The sequence below is a fragment of the Lepidochelys olivacea genome (assembly GCF_965140295.1).
Source record: "Lepidochelys olivacea isolate rLepOli2 genome assembly, chromosome: 17".
Classification (NCBI taxonomy): domain Eukaryota; kingdom Metazoa; phylum Chordata; order Testudines; family Cheloniidae; genus Lepidochelys; species Lepidochelys olivacea.
In genome coordinates, this window is record NC_140427.1 from 17,155,317 (window position 1) to 17,174,085 (window position 18,769).

Here is an 18,769-nt window from a genome sequence, read left to right on the forward strand (position 1 = left end):
TGGGTCCTTGGGTTAACTTTACATCACTGGCTTGGCAGATACAAGCTGGAAGGTGAAAAGAAGTGACTTTGTCTTCAGAAGACGGAAGGGAAGTTTCTATAGTCACACCTATATTGGGCTGAAGAACTTTACTGAGTTCCATAAATCTGTAGTAAAGCTTAGCAGCAAACCAGCACAAAGTGCTTCCGTAATAGGGGAGGAGGGGGAAGAGACGGAGGCCTAATAGTGACATCAAGTCAAATCCCAACTTTCACATACATTGACTGACATCCACAGGGAAGACACAGCTTTATACCTATTCCTTAAGGTACTGATCACCTGCCCTGCCAGGGGGGCTTGCTGGCTGTACATCGAAGACTCTCTGAACTCAGATTTATGCATTCACAAGTGTGTGTGGGGGGGAAATAGCCACTAAACTGAAAATGGAGGTATCAAAATGGTCCACAGGACCATTAGTTTTCCATGTGTTTCATGGATGGATCAGATCAGTGATGTGAATAGTCTACAGTTCTACTGTAACCTTTTTGGTATGAAAAAGGTGAAGATCTGATTTTGTAGAAATATGAAAGGGCTACAATTAAACTGAACACTTAAACTGTCAAAGTACTCAACGTACCCATATTAAGGCAGATATTTGCTTTAAATTAAAGTAGACTAGGGCAAGCCTGCTGTCTTGCAAATTTCAGTTTTTGCAGTTTCTTTGTAAAGTCCTTGAACAGTGATATAAACTTGACAGTGTCTTGAAAGAAAGTGTCTTCCCTGAAACTTCCCACAGCTAACTGTTTTGAAGGTACTTGGATAGAACGCTTGTTTGGATGGAGAATAGCATCCCCATATAATACCTTGAAGCCAGCAATTTAATCAACACTAAAATATACCTAATGTGACTGCTTGACTTTGTAGTTGACAAGAACGGTGATGTCTGCATTTCCATTCTTCATGAGCCTGGAGAAGACAAATATGGCTATGAAAAACCTGAGGAACGCTGGCTTCCCATCCACACAGTGGAAACTATAATGATTAGTGTCATTTCTATGCTGGCAGATCCCAATGGTGACTCTCCTGCTAATGTTGATGCAGCGGTAAGACTCCTGGTTCGTAAATACAGTGGTGCTATGTGTAGCAGATAGCTTATTTATTGTAAAGGCAAAAACCTGAAGGACCTATTTTATGACTTGGTAAGCATGGTATTAGATGACTGGTAAGCAAAGACTGTACTCTTGCCCAATAAAAATGTACGTGTAATGAAGCTTAAGAGCTAGCCTTAAAGGCTAGCGTCTGAAATTCACCCCAGACTTGCTTTGTGGATTACTTTTTCTTGGTAAACAAGTATTTGTTGCTAACTACAGACAAAATCCTCCTGCTTCATAGGCTGAACAAGGCAGACGCTGAAGCCGACTTGTCAGATAGCAACTTATACAGGAAACAGAAACAGGCAGGGTAGAGACTTTCTGCATTAAATTTTGAGGTTTGGTTGCTCAAATGTAATAGCAAAATTTCAGCTGTCTCCATAGACATGAAACTTGATGTAAGTGGCTATGGCTATGACTAGATACAACTTGCCAACCAGTGTCAACCAGTGATCTGAAGATGTAAAATACAACTCTTGTAGCTCACAACTCCTGTGTCTTTGTCTATGCTGGAAACCCTTTCTGATGGTTCATATGCTACTTAGCATGTAGTGCAGAAAAGGTTTGTTTAGGGAATCTTTAGTGTCTTGGATGAGACTAACCATAGAAACTGATGCAGGGATCTCAGCAGGAAAAGTTAGTGATAAAAATGTATCTGTTCTTCCTCTTGCCCCTAAAACGTCAGCCTATGAGTATAGAGTTAAACAGCATATACATGGGAGTTAATGCCTTCTTTTACAGACTTTAAATAGTGGAGGAATTGCCACTTAAAGTTGGGAGAGGTGGAGGGGGAGAAAGGACTACCCAGGAGGGTGCAGAAGATATCTAAATTAAGATGAGAAGGTCTTTAATAATGCAGGAGGCTGTAGGGATGTGTGTCCAGTGTCACTCTGCTGAAGTGGGAGCTCAGCTTTCCCAGACTTGGTACAGTATGAGGGTCAGTCTTGATTAGTAGACTTGTTCTCATATCAGTGGTGGAAACAGTCTTTTCCCAATACAAAATAGTTATCAAAGAAAGCAGTTCTTGGTTATTTTTCTGTACACATCCAACCACTCATGCTGTGCATGCTGGAGACTTGAGTATCCATTGGAGACTTGAGTATCGAGGAGACACAGATCTTTCATACAGCAAACTTGAATCCTATGGAGGAGCAAACTGGGCTTTAAATGCCCAATAGTGTGTGGTACATTTTAACACTCATCTGTAGCTGACTTTTTCTGGTTTCTACATACTTATCTTTACACACTACATCTGGTGATCTTTCACCAAAACTTCCAGTAACTCGCTTCTTTGAAAAGTGTGCTACTGCTTTCCCAGTAGGTATTTTGTGAAAGGGACACTCCTTTTGCATATCTATAAAAGCACATGCTAGACTAAATGTCCAAACTTGTGAAAGTTATTCCAAAGGTAGGGAGAAAATTGCTGGCAAGAAGTTGAAAGGCTTCAAGTTTCATCCTGTGGTATGCTTCATATTAATTTCCACACAAGTAGTGTGGGTTTGTCAGGTCTCTTAACTCTTTGAGCTGGGTTTGTAAACATGCTGTGTCTCTAGAAAATACCCTCCTGGAGTCTAGTCCTTAAATATAGGCATTTTGCATGGCCTAGTGTAATAGGACCAAATGCTACTGCTATGCAATACCCTGAATTCCCATCCACACACAAACATGCAAAACTTTAGTGCATAGTCAAAATACTCATTGATGTGAAACTTCTCCCCTCCCCTCCCATCAAGATAGTGGGATTTTATTGTGCTGTCCAGGAAGCCCAGTATTTCTCACTGGATCTTGTCTCACTTTCTTTGCTTTTACCCCTTGGCCAGTGTGCCCCAGAGAAGGGAGCTTATAGATCGCTTTAAACAGCTCATCTCCTTAGGTCTCTGCTACACTGGTGTCTTCTGTTTAACTTCTGCTTTTGGTTTGCCCAGCTTACTGGCTACAGGCAAGACTCAACATCTGGCTCCCTGATTTCCTGATCACTAGATTAGTGTATCTTCCTATTGGGGAATCTAGAGAACAGATGGCTACAGACAAGAGATGGCTGATGGCTGGCATGGTGGGAATGAAAAAGCAGTGTCTGAAATCCATGTTGCATTTGTTGCTTAATTTGCCACACATCTGGGGGAGGTGAGGAGGAGTCCAAAGGGACCTGCCTGCTATGTTTGAGGCAGTTGATGCCTTTCAGAGCTCTTGTTTCAGGTCCTCTGACTTTGGAAGGCATTCCTGCTTCAGTTGATGCTCTAATGTTTGAGGTCTCTGCACCCATAAGGATTAGAAAACACTTTTTTTAGCTAAGATTTTGGAGCACAACTCCTTAGAAAGATGGAATTCTGTGTCTAATTCTGCAGTTGAACGCACAGGAGGCCATACAGCAAATGCCTGCCTCCTTGGGAGTGTGCATTTGCTGTACAGTCTATTGCTTGTCATCTCTTCATTCTGGGTCTTAATTTCAATTCCTCTATGTCATATTTAACAGCTCTTACGTTTTTGTTTCTCTTTCTTACCCCAAAAGGGAGGGAAACATGAAGCCCCTTCAAAGAGCCACTAGCTGATGGCTTGACCAGCTGGAGTGCAGTAACAGTAGTGAGACTTCATAAATATCTTACACAGAAATACCCCAAACACTTGCTACTGGAAAGAATGGAGAGGTCTCCTGCATGCATGGCCTACATGGTGTCTGTACAGAGCAGTTATCAACACTGTACACATGCAGTATAAGCAAGGCTTGGAAATCTAAACTAACCCCTCTCCACAGACTCAAACTTATGAGGGAGTGGGCCATTCAATATTGATCACTCACTAATTAGTGTCCAATTATAAGTCAAGTTTCTGCTCTCTTCACCTTCTATGAAACTAGCAACCCATGGTGCCTTGCTCCCCTGTATCTAACTCTTTTTTTCTGTTTTTTTAAAACGTGTGTGGCTTTTCTTCATAAAAAGCACTTTCCAAATAGGCACAAGATCAAGCCAGTAACGATGCATTTGTACATATGTTTGCAGTGGCATCATGCTGTACAAATACCAGGCTCAAACTTCTTGCTTACCTAACTTCCTCTTTACCTCTTGTCTTGGAAAGGGCTGCATAGGTGAGGAATAGAGTTGTCCTGGTCACCTTGCCACCTTAGGATGCTCAGATTTCTAATGGAATTTTGTATGTGCGCACTCTTGTCCATGTCTGGCTATTAAGTATCTCTTAACTTCCTGCATCCTCTAAATGCCATAAGGAAATAGGCTTTTTCCTTTCCTTACTATACCCCTTGAGTATCCCTTTAAGTGGCAGGATAATGGGCATAACTTCCATGTGGATATCGATAGTATCAGCTTCGGCCTGTAGTTTTTTGCTAAGCACCATTGGACAACTGACTTATTTCACAACTGCCCATGAGATTCTGAATAGCAAGTGTGGTGTTGACACCAGAACTGGAAGACTGAAGTTAATAACTCGGGGAATTTTTGATAAATTGGAGAGGGTTCAGAGAAGAGCTATGAGAGGGAGTGAAGAATTGGGAAAACTTGTCTTAAAGCAGCTTAGTCTCTTCAGCTTGAAGAGAGATTAAGGGCCGACTTGATCATTCTGTAAGTACTTACATGGAAAACAGAAATTTGAGAAGCCCTGTATCAATCTAACAAATGTTTAATGAGCTAATGGCAGGAAGTTGAAGCAAGACCAACTCACAATTTCATAATAAAAAAGCAAATTTCCAACAGTGAGGGTAACTGTAAGGGTTGTAGTGGATTCTCCATCATGAGCAATTAAATTAAGATTCTATTTTTCTAAAAGATATAGCTATGCTCTAGTTGAAACAAGAATGAATTCAGGGAAATCCTATAGCCTATGTTAAGCAGGAGATCAGGTGAGATGATCATAATGGTCTTTCTGGCCTTCTCTATGAATCTGCTGTTGCTTTGCAGATGCTTTGGAACAGACCAAACAACTCACTCTAGTCTCTTGGAATCTGGCTCCTGTTTGGAAGAAACTAGGTGGAGAGAAGGGTTTGCAACCACAAGGGCTAAAAACTTCTACTGATGAAAGCTCAGACTGTAGAATGGCCTAGGTGTCCATAGTTTTAGGGACAAGCTTTCCAGGAGCCTAGGGTGATCTTGCATTCTCCAAGCCTTGAATGCCACGACTACTTCCAGGAACAGGTTCGCTAGCTTTAAACACCTTTTAAGAAAATCTCTTGGACTCAGAACACCTAGGTACTGAAAACTTAAATATGAAACTTCTTGCTAGAATAAGCTTATCGCAGCGCTAAACTCAAAGTTGTCCTACTTCTTTACAGAAAGAATGGAGAGAAGACAGAAACGGAGAATTCAAAAGGAAAGTTGCCCGCTGTGTAAGAAAAAGCCAAGAGACTGCTTTTGAGTGACACTTATTCAGCAGCTAGTAGCTTCACTTTTTTTCAGGGTAAGTAGTAATTTCTTCAAAGAAAGACCCTTCACCTCCATTAGTAGGAGGCTTGAAGGACAAACTAACAGTACAACACAGTCTGGATTCAGGCATAAATACCTTCCCCCTCATCTTTCCAAAAAACTTGGCTCTTTTTCTCCCAATTACTCTCCGTTGCAGTGGCAATATCTCCACAGCCTCATGTCTGTAGACCAGCACTGCCAAAGACTACAAGGCTATGGAGACACTGAATGTAACTTTTTTTTTCCTTCATGCATTACTGTCTACCAACCCAGACAAAGAATTTAGTAAACTTGCATTATTTTATTAGCATGTCTTCAATACACTGCCCAAAGCCTGAGATTAGATTTGGTTTAGCAGTATTTTATACCAGTTCACTAATCTCATTAGTGGCAACAAATACACTTGTAATATATTTAGCATCAAAAGTGGACATCCACTATAGCTTCCTGCCCAAGCAGGCTTCCCAACAAGCTTTAAAATTCAGATGTCCGTTGCCAGCCCAAAACTGCAAATGTTGATGTACATGTGGTGTCAATCTGTGCACAGATGCTGATAGCAAGGCCACTTGCAGGCTCCATCTATTTTTAGGGTCTTAGGATCAGTCAGTGGTTGGGAAGACATGTCAGCCTTTTTTAAGCTTTCTCTTGAGTTAAAGATCTTATAATACTTCTAGGATTGATGGAGATACATATACAAAAATTTTTCCCCCTAGTCAATCTCAACATATGGCACCAAGAAAGTGTCTTGCATTGCCCCATAGTAGTAATACAAGATGCTTAATTTTAGTAGCTCCTCAGGGAAAATAAATCCACTTGACAACTCCTCGTGGTAGTCGGCAGTAATTCTGCTTGGGAGCTGAACTTTATAACACCCTTGAATTTCTCTCCAAGCTTTAACTCTGGGATTAATACCACTTGTCAAATATTTATTGCCAACAACCACAGGCTGAAGACTGAAAAAAGTCTCTTTCCACACACACCCCCAACAACTTTTGATTTTTGACTTGAGTTCTTCAGTGTAACTTGAAACAAAGAATTCTAATGCTTTTAGAGATGTCTCACAATGATTTTTACTCCTACAGTAACTTCTCTGCAGAACAGAGGCTAGACTTCTGAGTACCAAATGAGTTGTTTTTTAAGACCTTTTCCTTCTGTAACTCTTACGCCCTGAGATCAGAAACCTCAGGATGGAGAGGTAGTTAAACCATTGCCCTTAAGCAACCTACTTCTGATACAAGGGGGATGCTGAACTGGAAGCTTCCATTTAAAATGTAAACTGTGGCAGGCTGCAAGACCTAATGCTATAAAAGGACAAATTGTGTTACAACTTATATAACCATGACTAATTGTCAAAGTACTATACTCTTAGTACTTTGTAACTAGTCTCTAGGTCAGTAAGGTGACTAAAACTTTCCTGTTTAGTGTTCTTCACTGCTGTTGAATTGTATCTTCACCTGAAAAGGGTTTTAAGCCTTTTAACTTGAATTGCAGCATGCTCAGGAGTAACTTCTGCATTCAGCTAGGTCAGTTGATTTCCAGAGTGAGATGTCACTTAGAAGTCTTGTGTTTAAATGGCTGATTTGGCACAAATATTCCTTCCAGTCTGTAAGCCACATCTTATCCACCACAATACACCTGTATTCCTTGCATTCAGTACCCTGAACAAAGTTGCATGGAAAAATAGAGCTGCTGAATGCCCTCACTATGGGAAGGAATTGTCTTAACTAACTGACCTTTCAAGGAAGCTTTCACAACTTGGAACAACTTGTGCTAGTTTTTGTTTCTTGACCTACTGCTTTTAACATTAGCAAATCTTTTCTAAAGGTTTCATGTACTCTAGCTTCACAATTACTCAAGTCAGTCCCACTTGATACTGGTGCTGTCCATAGCAAACCATCAGACAGGATTGACTTTAAATTTTGAAGTGTGTGCTTAAGAGCAAGTGGACTGTTCCTTCTAGTAAAATCTAAAGGAGATAGATGGGAAACATATCAATAACTTACACTGATATATTTCTCCCTCAGGAGATAAGGGGAACAGACCTAGAGCATGGGAATTCTCTAACTGGAGTGGGTATAGCAAACAAGGTAGTGTGCTGCTTTCAAGGTACCATAGTAGCCCCAATTCACTTTAAGAGCATGTTGCCATATTGAACAAGTGCAGTAGTGCAACTTGGCATGAATGATGTCCAAGAGTAGAAGGAAATAGTAAGCTGGCCATCTTGCTTATGGAAGGCAAGTTCTTTAACATTGAGTTATAGCACTGTGATGACTAAGAGCCTGGCTCCAATGATGGACCTAAAATAAGCGCACTCACTTTTATAACAGTGATGCTTTATGCTGTAGCTCATGCTCCGTTCTGTAAAATACTACTATACTGGACTTCGGTCATTCAATAGCTAAAATGTTTGCTATACGAAATACTCAACTATAGCCTAGTCCTGGATGCATATGAGAAACCTACATATATAATGTATGCACATGCTTAAGACATTTTTATTAAAATCTGACAGAGGTTTTGGGCTCAAATTTACCACCAGTGTTACAGCATTGCACTGGTTAGACTCCTCTCCTTGAGATGACTGCATAGTTAATGCTAAACACCAAGCAAAAGACATACACATTCAAGTAAACTGGCTTTGAGCACAGACAGCCATAAATAACTTTCTGTTGGGCTACAAACACTGTTTCCCGTCTTGGATGAAATGTAAGATCTTTAGTTGCTCAATATGGTAATACGGCTTTATCTTCTGTATTGTAGGTCTCCAGTTGAGAAACATGGCACTGTTTTTTCCTGCACTCTACCCACCTATTGCTGGACTTCTGTTGTAACATGTTGGCAAACACTGGCTGGAACTGGGCTGCAATAAAACATGCCAGTTATCAATGCTGACAAGCCTAACAAGTGCCAACATAAAAAGATGATTACGCATTTTGAAATCTAATGAACTGCTTTAACCTTCAGGAAGAATTGTAAAGATGTGTACATAGCACAACATGATCCGGATAATATATATACTGTTCATGTACATCCACAAATACACATTGTACCAAATAATGCTGTCTTGTAGTTAGGATAAGAATCGTGTACATTCTAAAAGATTTTAGCAAATTCTTTCCCTATTCATTGTTTTTTCTTATCAGTTTTTTAAAAACAAAACCTCTTTAAGCATGTCAAACTAAAACCGATTAGAATTAAAGCTTTTTCCATTTTATTTTTCTTTGAACAATTGAGGCTTAATTAAAAATTTTCACTTATTAAAGATTAGTATCTGTTTGGAAAAAACACTCCCTCCTTACCCTGTATCTCTTCAAAGGTTCAGATTTTTCCTAATCAAACACTGAAAGGATCTATAAGCAAGTATCTGACTCTAATGACTTTTGACAACGAAAGTCATTTTCCTGCTCTCTTTTTCTCCCCCCCCCCCCTTTTTTTTTTTTTTTTGGACTCCGTTGCACACAGTTCCTGGATTGGGTGTAGCAATAAAACTTCTGGCTATGGAGCACCCTTGAGCCTGCTATTTTTTCAAAGGGCTGAGAGCTTTGGTTTGAAAGTGATCAGTTAACTAAGCTCAAGATAGGATAAGCTGCTTTCTCTGGTTTTTTGCCTCTTGCCTTTGTTTTTAAGTTTTGGATTTAAAAGGTATGCACACTTGTAAGCTTTCAAATTAGTAAATTCTGGGTTTGGTATTGGAAATACCATTTCCCTTCTTATCCCTATTCTCTCTCCTGTGGTCCTTCATATTTTTGCCTTCTATTCTTCTACTGCAGATTTTCCTCACCTAATGTACAAAGAGAATTGCGATGTATATTTTCATGTAATTTGATTTTGGAATTCTGTCACCTTCTGTAGTGAGTTCTTCCAAAATATAATTTTTTCCAATAATTCTGTGTCAAGTTGGCTTTTTTTAGTATTTGAGAAGTGTAGTTAGAGAAGCTTCAAACAGGTCATGGCCTGAGTAGGTGCTTTACTTCCGTTGTAATGAGATCGTGTTTTTTCTTCTTTTTTTTTTAAAGACCATATTGGGTGCTGTCTATATTCTACTGAATGTTTGTAGTAGAACCCAAAAGCCATCATACAGCCCAGTGGGCGTGGCATCTGCTCTGAAGATTCAATACTAGCATGGACAATCTCAAAGAAGCAAAAAATAGGTTCTGCTTCAAGGTTCAGAGCACTCAGTGCATCCTCCAGTAAGGAGAGACTTGTTACTATCAAATTATTAAAACCACGGAGAGGAAACTAACATTAGAGATTCAGTAAAGGAGGAAATGTAACAAGGCACTAGAACTTCAAAGCCAGTTCCTCTCTAATCCCTTACAGAAGGATAGTAAGTAGAAGGTGTGTGATGGGTGGAGGGAGACGTGCACAGAAGGCTCTATACTGTGAGGTATACGCTGTAAGACATAGAATATGTTCCCTAGATACAGTTGGCTGAGGTCTGGTGCCAAAGTGGTGTTAGTTCAGAGCCTTTTAGTTAGACTTTACTAGATCAGAAAGGGAAGAATTTCCAAGTCAAACTATGGAACCCTGTGACCCTCTTCAGAGGTGATAGGTCTTTTCATATGCTCTGTCACATGTGACCTAAGGTGCAACGAAGCATGCTTTATAAACTGAAGTAAAAAATGCAATCTCTCCTTTTATACAGCCAATTGTAGGCCTCCGATGAGCAGTAATACATACTACCACACAATGTTACTTAAATATCTCTCTACCAAGATAAACCTTTAGTATTTAAGATGTGACAGCAGAGTAAAAGTGTTGGCACACTCTTTCCACTAGAAGTCTTTCTAGTACAATAGCTGTGATGTGTTAATTGATAAGCCACACTTTCAGTTTGACTAGTAGTCATCCTGCAACAACTCCTTGAATAATCATTGGACTGAACAGTTGGCTGGACTTAATTCTAGATTGTAGCTTCACAAAAGCAAGCACCAAAAAAAGCATATGGCAAGCTTCTGGAGAGGAGATGGAGGTCAGGGGGTAGTTACTGCACTAATTAGTAGTGCTACAGCAACCACACTGTAAAAAGCCAATTAGCAAACACTAATTAAAACGTAAAATGGAAGGTTCTTCCTATGGCTTTAGATAAATGTAGAAGTACTTACTGTATTATCTACGTTTCTATATTTGGTCTTTAAAAATACTTTAGCAAAGCATGAATTCAACTGTTTTTAATTAAGTGGCCTCTTCTCGTAGGAAGACAGATGTATCTGGTGCTTCAGAGCTGTTAGTGCCCAGACACAATAGCTGATTTTTAGACATAAGCAAATGAGAACCAAAATTGCTTGGCTCCTGCTGAGGAGGATGAGGCTTCATGCCAGCCAGCTGGCTACCATTTGCTCCCTTTCACTTACATAAGAAGGCTCAGGATTGTACTGCATCCCAGCAGCATGGTGCCATCTATTCCATAATTAAAGCATTAAGAAAAATCCACTGTTTCTAGGACAACTATTGTGACCTAAAAGAGAGGTGTCTCCAGAAAGCCAGCTGCACCCAGAATTAGCCAAATAGCTGCTGTTATAGCAGGTTGAGCTCTGTGTTCCTACAAGGCGGTTGCCCATTTAAAAACAAATGCGTACATATAATCATAACTACGTTCACAAATAACTGAGTCAATCAGTTTAAGCTCAAGCTAACTTTTAGAACCTATGCTCCACATACCAGAGCTACTTGCTTTTTGAAGAGGGAGAGCTAGGACAACCTTGCCTTGGGTAGCTGGCATGTTGAACCATTGTAATATCCAGCAACATCAGAAAGAGAAACAAGACAATGAATTCTTTTGTGGATTATAGTGCATAAGTGCAAAAAACATGAACAGGGGCCAAGTAGAATGTTTGTGTACATCTATTATCTGCCCAGAAAAACAACTTTTATCTTTAAATGACTTAAAAAAAGAGAGTCTGCCCTCACCCCTATTGGAGCTAAGAAGGTCATCCATACTTGGTAAAATATGAGTTAAATGCTTAAGTAAGCTATCCTACCACAATTAAAAGAGAAATTAAATGTCCCTTGCAATTTAGAGGCTGCACTATATGGCAATAGTTCTCAGTTTTACTGGCCTAGAGCAAGGTTGCACGGAAATCTGGATAACTGCTAAGTTTCTGGGAGGTTGGCCTTGTGTGGGGTGATGTTAGTTAATTACTAGAGATAACACTGCCCTTATCTCAATAAATATTTCAAATATGAAATTTCCAATAGTTGGTTCATCCAGCTTCTTGTATGGCTCTCTCAAAGGTAGCATCTGAGCACTTACCTTGGGCTACTTAATCTAGCAAATACCAAGACTGGTACTAGGAGCTTGTTGGGAATCCTGGTAATGCTCTTGTTACGTTCTGGGGCATCCAGAATTTTTAAACTAGTGATCCACCATAGGTTTTATTCTATTACTACTGTGACATCTGCTGCTGTGTAGATGTGAGACACTACAGCAGATGTGCATCCCAATGATGTATCCGAGTTAAGAAGTTATTAGTAAGGTGGGTCACTATGTATATTTTGAATAAAAATCAATATTTGCTTGTACTTGAGTCTGCCTTGATAGGTGAATGGAAATGGTCAGTTTGACCTGGTCAAGAGCAGTAAAAACTTACTCCCTCAGCTTTGTCTTCCACCTACACTCGCAGGGAGAAGTTGTAGACACTGCTGCCAGATCTAGTGAGTATCACTGATGTAGATGCCAGTGGGTGACCTTGTGACACCATGTCCTACTGTAAGCAGCTACAGTAATTACAAACATTGTCATCTTCACAGAATAATGCCATGCTATCAGTGAGCGCAAGGTGAATTACTAAAGTAATCTGTGGCTCACAGTTATTGCCACTTGTGAAATCTGGCAACCAGTACAAATTTTACATGGATCTCCACTGAATTAGGCATTTGTTATTTAACTACACCTTTCTTTGGGTTTTGGAGTGGGAAAGACTCCTAGTTATTTATAGTGCTTCTGTTTCCTTTCTAATGAGATGTAGAGACATGACTGAAAAATACAAAAAGCATGAGCATTGGGGACATTTTAATAGGTATTTTAACTGTTTCGATTTCCTCAAAATGTGGTAACCACACTTATCAATGTCCTTTACACTTTCCACCAGGCTGCCCCTTAGGCATCAGAGGAGCTTGCTGTAAAAATCTCTGAGGCCACTGCACTGCTCTCCTATAAATCTGTCCTTTGCTGCAATGCCTAGAAAATGCTCACCAAGGGCTAGGCAATTGGTAAATAGTGGCTGGAGAATAGTAACAGGGAGATAGTTAGGATAAGTATACTGTGTTGTATCCACCTCTGGTCTACACTGGGAACTTACAGGAGAATAGCTATGTCTCAGGGTGAATCTGCAGCCCTGAGAGACATAGTTATGCTGACTTTACCTCCAGCATAAAACAACACTAGGATGATAGAAGAATTCTTCTGTTAACCTAGCTATCACCTCTGGGGGAGGTGAATTACCTATGCTGACAGGAGAACCCCTCCTGTCGCATAAGGAGCATCTGTACTGAAGTGCTACAGTGGCACAGCTATTTCACTGCAGCTGTGCCTTTGTACTTGTTTAAGTGTAGATGTACCCTTAGCATGTAAAAAAAAAAAAAGAGTACTTGTGGCATCTTAGAGACTGACAAATTTGTTAGTCTCTAAGGTGCCACAAGTCCTCCTTTTCTTTTTGCGGATACAGACTAACACGGCTGCTACTCTAAAACCTTAGAATGTAAGTTTCCCTAGAAAAGGGACTGGTCTTCGTTGTATGTGTAAAGTGCTTGGCATAATAGGGCTGAAGCACATAGGTGCGATTGCAATACAAATAGTGCAGCGTCCCATGTCGTGTGATATTGTATCTCCATAGAGGGTTGCACTGGTGGTGCACTCCAAAAAGGGAAGGACCTTGGGATTTCAGGAATGAGGAAATCTAAAATACAAATATTTCTCCTATCTCCCTGCATTGTGCCCTGTGAAAGCGAAGAGACAGGATTGCTGACCGCACTCCTTCCTAATGTATAACATATAATCATGCACAACCAAAGTGACCTGTTTAGTGATTATTAATAAACTAATGAGACCAAAAGTGGCCACATAGTGACCATTTTTCACAGCTACATCAACCAATCAGTTAGTGATATGCATAAAGCAGGGTGATGTATGTTGTGTGCATTGTAAATTATGTAAATAGCAAAGCTGTGTAACCTGCACCTCTTTGGCATACAATTGGGGTGTAAAACAAGTGTAACTTACACCCAGAGAACCAAAGGAGATGTAGCAAGGAAAGTCACTTGGATATCACCATATAGATGACAGACCTTCTCTGTTATTCTCTGGATACTTATATATCCCTTGTCATAAGCACCTCACACTTATGAATGGATTTTATCACATCATTCATGTGATGTAGAGAAGTACTACAGTATTCCTATTTTTACATATGGGAAACTGAAGTACAGGGTAGCTTAAGTGACATGCCCAAAATCACACACAGGAAGTCTGTGGCTGAGCAGGGAATTGAATCCAGTCCTCAAGTCCAATTCCAATGCCTATCTACTAGTCTAGACCTCCTCCCTTAAATAGATAATACAGAGTGGGAGGGGAAACAAAGGCAGAGAGGTGAAGTGACTTACCAAAGGTCAGCCAGCAGATCAGTCGCTGAGCCACAAAGAAAACCCATAACACCCAATATCCAGTACAGGGGCCTATCCACTAGATCAGGCTGCTCTCTCCAGGTGGACTGCCCTGACAGTGGAGATCAGGAAAGGTGCTCTTGCTACCAGTCTCTAGAAGTTAGGATCTGAAGATTGAAGCCCATGTCCTGAGTCCTCACTTCTAGAATTAGCCTCCTAACATAGCCTGAGACTGCTGACCTCCAGGGCAGCATATACAACAGTGGAAAGTATAAAGTATTTGGAAAGTATACACATCGTGTCCTAAACTAAACTGTGATGTTTACTGGTCCTATGCACTATTAAATTGTTGTCATGTTACATCCCAGACATGGATGGATTTCATTATGTCTGGAAAAATTACTTTATAAAACCATTGTATCAGTTTGTCAGATTTCTAAAGGATTTTCAAATCTTTGCAGATGAAATGCTCTCTGTATAGATGTAAACTGTTATTATGTGCCTGGATTTTTATCAGCATCTTTGGGTGACATGTATAATCTCAGGCTATGTCTGCATTAGAAACATTGCTGAAAAATTCTTCTGTCAACCTCGCACTGTCTACACTGGGGGTTAGGTCAGCTTAATTACATTGCTAAAGGGTATGGATTTTTCACACCCCTGGTATAGCTGGGTCAACCTAACTTTTTAGTGTAGACCTGGGCTCAGTGAGCTTCCTTCCATATTATCACCAGAAGCCATCAGTATTAAAAACAGTCTTCTCTTGTGCAGGTGGGTTGAGCTCATTCTCTCAATAGAATGTTGTGTAGCATTGCCAGAGTTGTCATATTCCAACCCCAGTAGTTATCTGTAGTGATACCTGTACATATAGTAAAGAAGTAAAGGCATAGGGAGTGTGGGGGTCTGGAGATTTGATTTGTATGCCCAACCTCACCACACAATTTTCCTGTATGACCCTGGGCAGGTCACTTACTCTTTCTGTGCCTCCATTTCCCTATCTGTAAAGCAAAGACAATACTAATAGGGTGTTGTGAATCTTAATTATTTGCAAAGTGCTTTGAAATCAGTGGATAGAAGGTGCCATACATGCACAACGTATTATATTATCATTCTGGAGGCTGCAAAGACCTGTAGAAATGTTATTTTATTTCCAAATGATCCTTTGGAAATAAAAAGGGAAAGGTAGCGAGCTAGAGTTGCATTGCTCATCTGCTCAAAAACATGTTCATATTACTGTTACCTCATCCTCCCTGTCTTCGACTCTCAGACATTTGTTTATTTCACCCATCTGTTGTGTCTTGTCATTTACCAGGATTATAAGATCCCTGAGATAGGAGCTGCATTTTTACTCAATGTTTGTTCAGCATCTGAAACAATGACACTGCTGGAATACAAATACATATTGTTGCCCCTTTTCAATCAGGGCGGCTAGTTAAAGTTCAAGGCCTGGGGGCACGTTCCACTAGGAAGTAACTGATGGAGTCTGGTATTTTCTTTGATGCTGTCTTTTAAAGAAATGTACAAAGTCTTGTGTCTCCAAATGCAGCAGGAACCAAGAACACAAGAAGCATTTTCTAAGGCCTTGTCTACACTGGCAAGTTTCTGCGCTGTCACTCCTGAGGTGTACACACGGCCAAGCCACTCTGTGTGCAGAAACTGCGCAGTTGTAGTGCTCTAAAAAAACCATCCCAAGGAGAGGAGTACAGCCTTCTGCGCTGGGGCTACAGTACTGCGGTGCCAGTGTAGACACCGTGGCAATTACAGCGCTGCGATTGGACTCCGGGAGGTGTCCCACAATGCCCGTTCTCGCCTCTCTGGTCATTGGTTTGAATTCTACTGCCCTGCCCTCAGGTGACCAACTGTCTTCCTCACCCCGTACATTCCTTTGCAAATTTGCAAGTCCCCTTCCTGTTTGCTTGGTGATGCATGCAGTGATCTCAGTGCATCTTTCCAGGTGGCCATGGGGAGTGTCCCCCAGGGGGGGATGGGGATAGTGCCCGAGGTGGGGGATGGGGAGTGTCCCCCCCGGAGAGGGATGGGGATAGTGAGCCCCCGCATGGGGGGATGGGGAGTGTCGTCCCCCCCCCCCCGGGAAGATGGGGATAGTGCCCGAGATGGGGGATGGGGAGTGTCCCTGGAGGGGGGATGAGTGGAGTGTCCCCCCGGAGGGGGATAGTGCCCGAGGTGGGGGATGGGGATAGTGCCCGAGGTGGGGGATGAGGAGAGTCCCCCCAGCAGGGGGGGATGGGGATAGTGCCCGAGGTGGGGGATGAGGAGAGTCCCCCCAGCAGGGGGGATGGGGATAGTGCCCGAGGTGGGGGATGAGGAGAGTCCCCCCAGCAGGGGGGGATGGGGATAGTGCCCGAGGTGGGGGATGAGGAGAGTCCCCCCAGCAGGGGGGATGGGGATAGTGCCCGAGGTGGGGGATGAGGAGAGTCCCCCCAGCAGGGGGGATGGGGATAGTGCCCGTGGTGGGGGATGAGGAGAGTCCCCCCAGCAGGGGGGATGGGGATAGTGCCCGAGGTGGGGGATGAGGAGAGTCCCCCCAGCAGGGGGGGATGGGGATAGTGCCCGAGGTGGGGGATGAGGAGAGTCCCCCCAGCAGGGGGGGATGGGGATAGTGCCCGAGGTGGGGGATGAGGAGAGTCCCCCCAGCAGGGGGGGATGGGGATAGTGCCCGAGGTGGGGGATGAGGAGAGTCCCCCCAGCAGGGGGGGATGGGGATAGTGCCCGAGGTGGGGGATGAGGAGAGTCCCCCCAGCAGGGGGGGATGGGGATAGTGCCCGAGGTGGGGGATGAGGAGAGTCCCCCCAGCAGGGGGGGATGGGGATAGTGCCCGAGGTGGGGGATGAGGAGAGTCCCCCCAGCAGGGGGGATGGGGATAGTGCCCGAGGTGGGGGATGAGGAGAGTCCCCCCAGCAGGGGGGGATGGGGATAGTGCCCGAGGTGGGGGATGAGGAGAGTCCCCCCAGCAGGGGGGGATGGGGATAGTGCCCGAGGTGGGGGATGAGGAGAGTCCCCCCAGCAGGGGGGGATGGGGATAGTGCCCGAGGTGGGGGATGAGGAGAGTCCCCCCAGCAGGGGGGGATGGGGATAGTGCCCGAGGTGGGGGATGTGGGGTGTGTCCCCCGAGGGGGAAAGGGGATAGTGCCCCCCCGCAGGGGGGGTGGGGAGGGGGATGGGCAGTGTCCCTGGAGGTTCCCTTCGGTCCCCCGGCGACGCTGCAGCGCCCGCTGCATAAAGGGGCAGGCCGGGAGCTGCCCAGCCCCAGCGGCCTCTAGACGCCAGACGTAGGCTCCCGGCCCGCGCGGGGAGGGCGAGGTCGGGTCGGGTCTCAGTCTCGCGAGAGTGCCTGGCCAAGGGGCCCTGCGTGGCGGCTCTCGCGAGAAGCGCAGGCGGCCGGACCCAACATGGCGGAAGGTAGGCGCGGGGGAGGGGGGCGGAAGCCCTGGGCTGGGGCTGCCGCCGCTTGCCCCGCGACTGGCCTGTGCCCTGCCCGCTCCCGGCCGTTACGTGGGGAGAGGACGCGGCTTCTCCCGAGGGGGAGGGGGCGTCTCCTCTGCGGTGGGCTCCCGCCAGCCTGGGGGGCGTCCCTGTCCGCCCAGAGGGGCGAAGTCTCTCCTCAGCCTGGAGGGGGGCCGCTTTCCCCAGCCGTGTCCGGGGAGGGGGGAGCAAGCAGGTGTCCCCCCCCTTCCCGTCTCTCTGGGTGGAGGGAGTATCTCGCCAGCCGGGAAGGAGGGGGGCTCCTTCCCCTGTCTCTATGTGGGGGGGGGGCGGTGTACACGTCTGGCTGGTGCTTTGCCAGCCCCTGCTCTGCATCCTAGCTCCTCATTCGGGCTGAGCTGCTCTTTCCCTCCACCTGGTAGTGAGGAAGAGACTGTCGTCTCCCCCCCCCCGTGCCTTGGGGACCGTCAAGTCACTTCTAAAGTGAGAGGGGGGTGGGTGGGAAGGGATTAGGATTAGAAACCTCTCTGCTGTGTGTCTGCCTCACACTGCTTCCATTGAGCTGTTACAGGGGTTCAGTCGCCTTCTCTGTCTTATTTCCATTTGCTCTGTGTGTCAGGCAACTGTGGCGTGCCTCTCCCTAGTCCCTTCCTCCAACACTTGGATGGTAACTAGCATTGCCTTACCTTGCTCCTTTCCCTTCTCCAAGGAAGGAGAGAATACAGGATAGTGTCAGTTTCCTGGTTTTCTTTTCCTCCCTCTCTGGAGGAGGTGGCGGTGATACTGGGGTTCGCGTGCATCTCTCTTTTCCTGAGTCAGGGTGTGTGATATCGACACAGTTGATTCTGGTTGGGAAGCTTTCCACAGATGTAAGATTCAGATAATTTAATGTGGTGGCTGCTGGCATGGTACAGGTGAGATGGTGTTGTGAAAGGCACCCAGTTTCAAACTCACTGATGAATCATTTATACCAAAAAGTGTGCAGTTATAACAAATTCAGTAAAACTTAATGGAGTGGTGCTCTCACTTATCAGGCCTTCTGTGGAAAGAGAAGTTTGATATGATCTTTTAGAGCCACAAAACAATCCACAATTATTTTATTTTTATTGGAAGAAAATCTAATCTTGGGAGAGGCAGTAGAGTAGCCTCAAATTTAGCCCTTGTTAGGCTTTGCAATTTCTAAAA

At 43.8% G+C, this 18,769-nt stretch overlaps 2 protein-coding genes across 3 annotated transcripts in view; both read left to right on the forward strand.

Moving 5' to 3' along the window:
• The window catches only part of UBE2G1 (ubiquitin conjugating enzyme E2 G1), a 41,335-nt gene extending 31,947 nt beyond the window's left edge, over positions 1 to 9,388 (forward strand). Inside the window, exons 4-6 of one of the 2 annotated variants that reach the window (XM_084650632.1) lie at positions 904 to 1,082; positions 5,410 to 5,534; positions 8,300 to 9,386. In XM_084650632.1, coding sequence (XP_084506758.1) covers positions 904 to 1,082; positions 5,410 to 5,496 — 266 coding nt within the window. In that variant the 3' untranslated portion in view covers positions 5,497 to 5,534; positions 8,300 to 9,386. Of the gene's footprint in view, positions 1 to 903; positions 1,083 to 5,409; positions 5,535 to 8,299 lie in introns of both variants that reach the window. The other variant, XM_084650631.1, reaches the window with a different exon arrangement.
• Positions 9,389 to 17,527: 8,139 nt separating this feature from the next.
• ANKFY1 (ankyrin repeat and FYVE domain containing 1) overlaps positions 17,528 to 18,769 on the forward strand; it is a 56,695-nt gene continuing 55,453 nt past the window's right edge. The window contains exon 1 of the mRNA XM_084651146.1: positions 17,528 to 17,560. Within this exon, the coding sequence (XP_084507272.1) occupies positions 17,551 to 17,560 (10 nt within the window). The 5' untranslated portion in view covers positions 17,528 to 17,550. The remainder of the gene's footprint in view (positions 17,561 to 18,769) is intronic.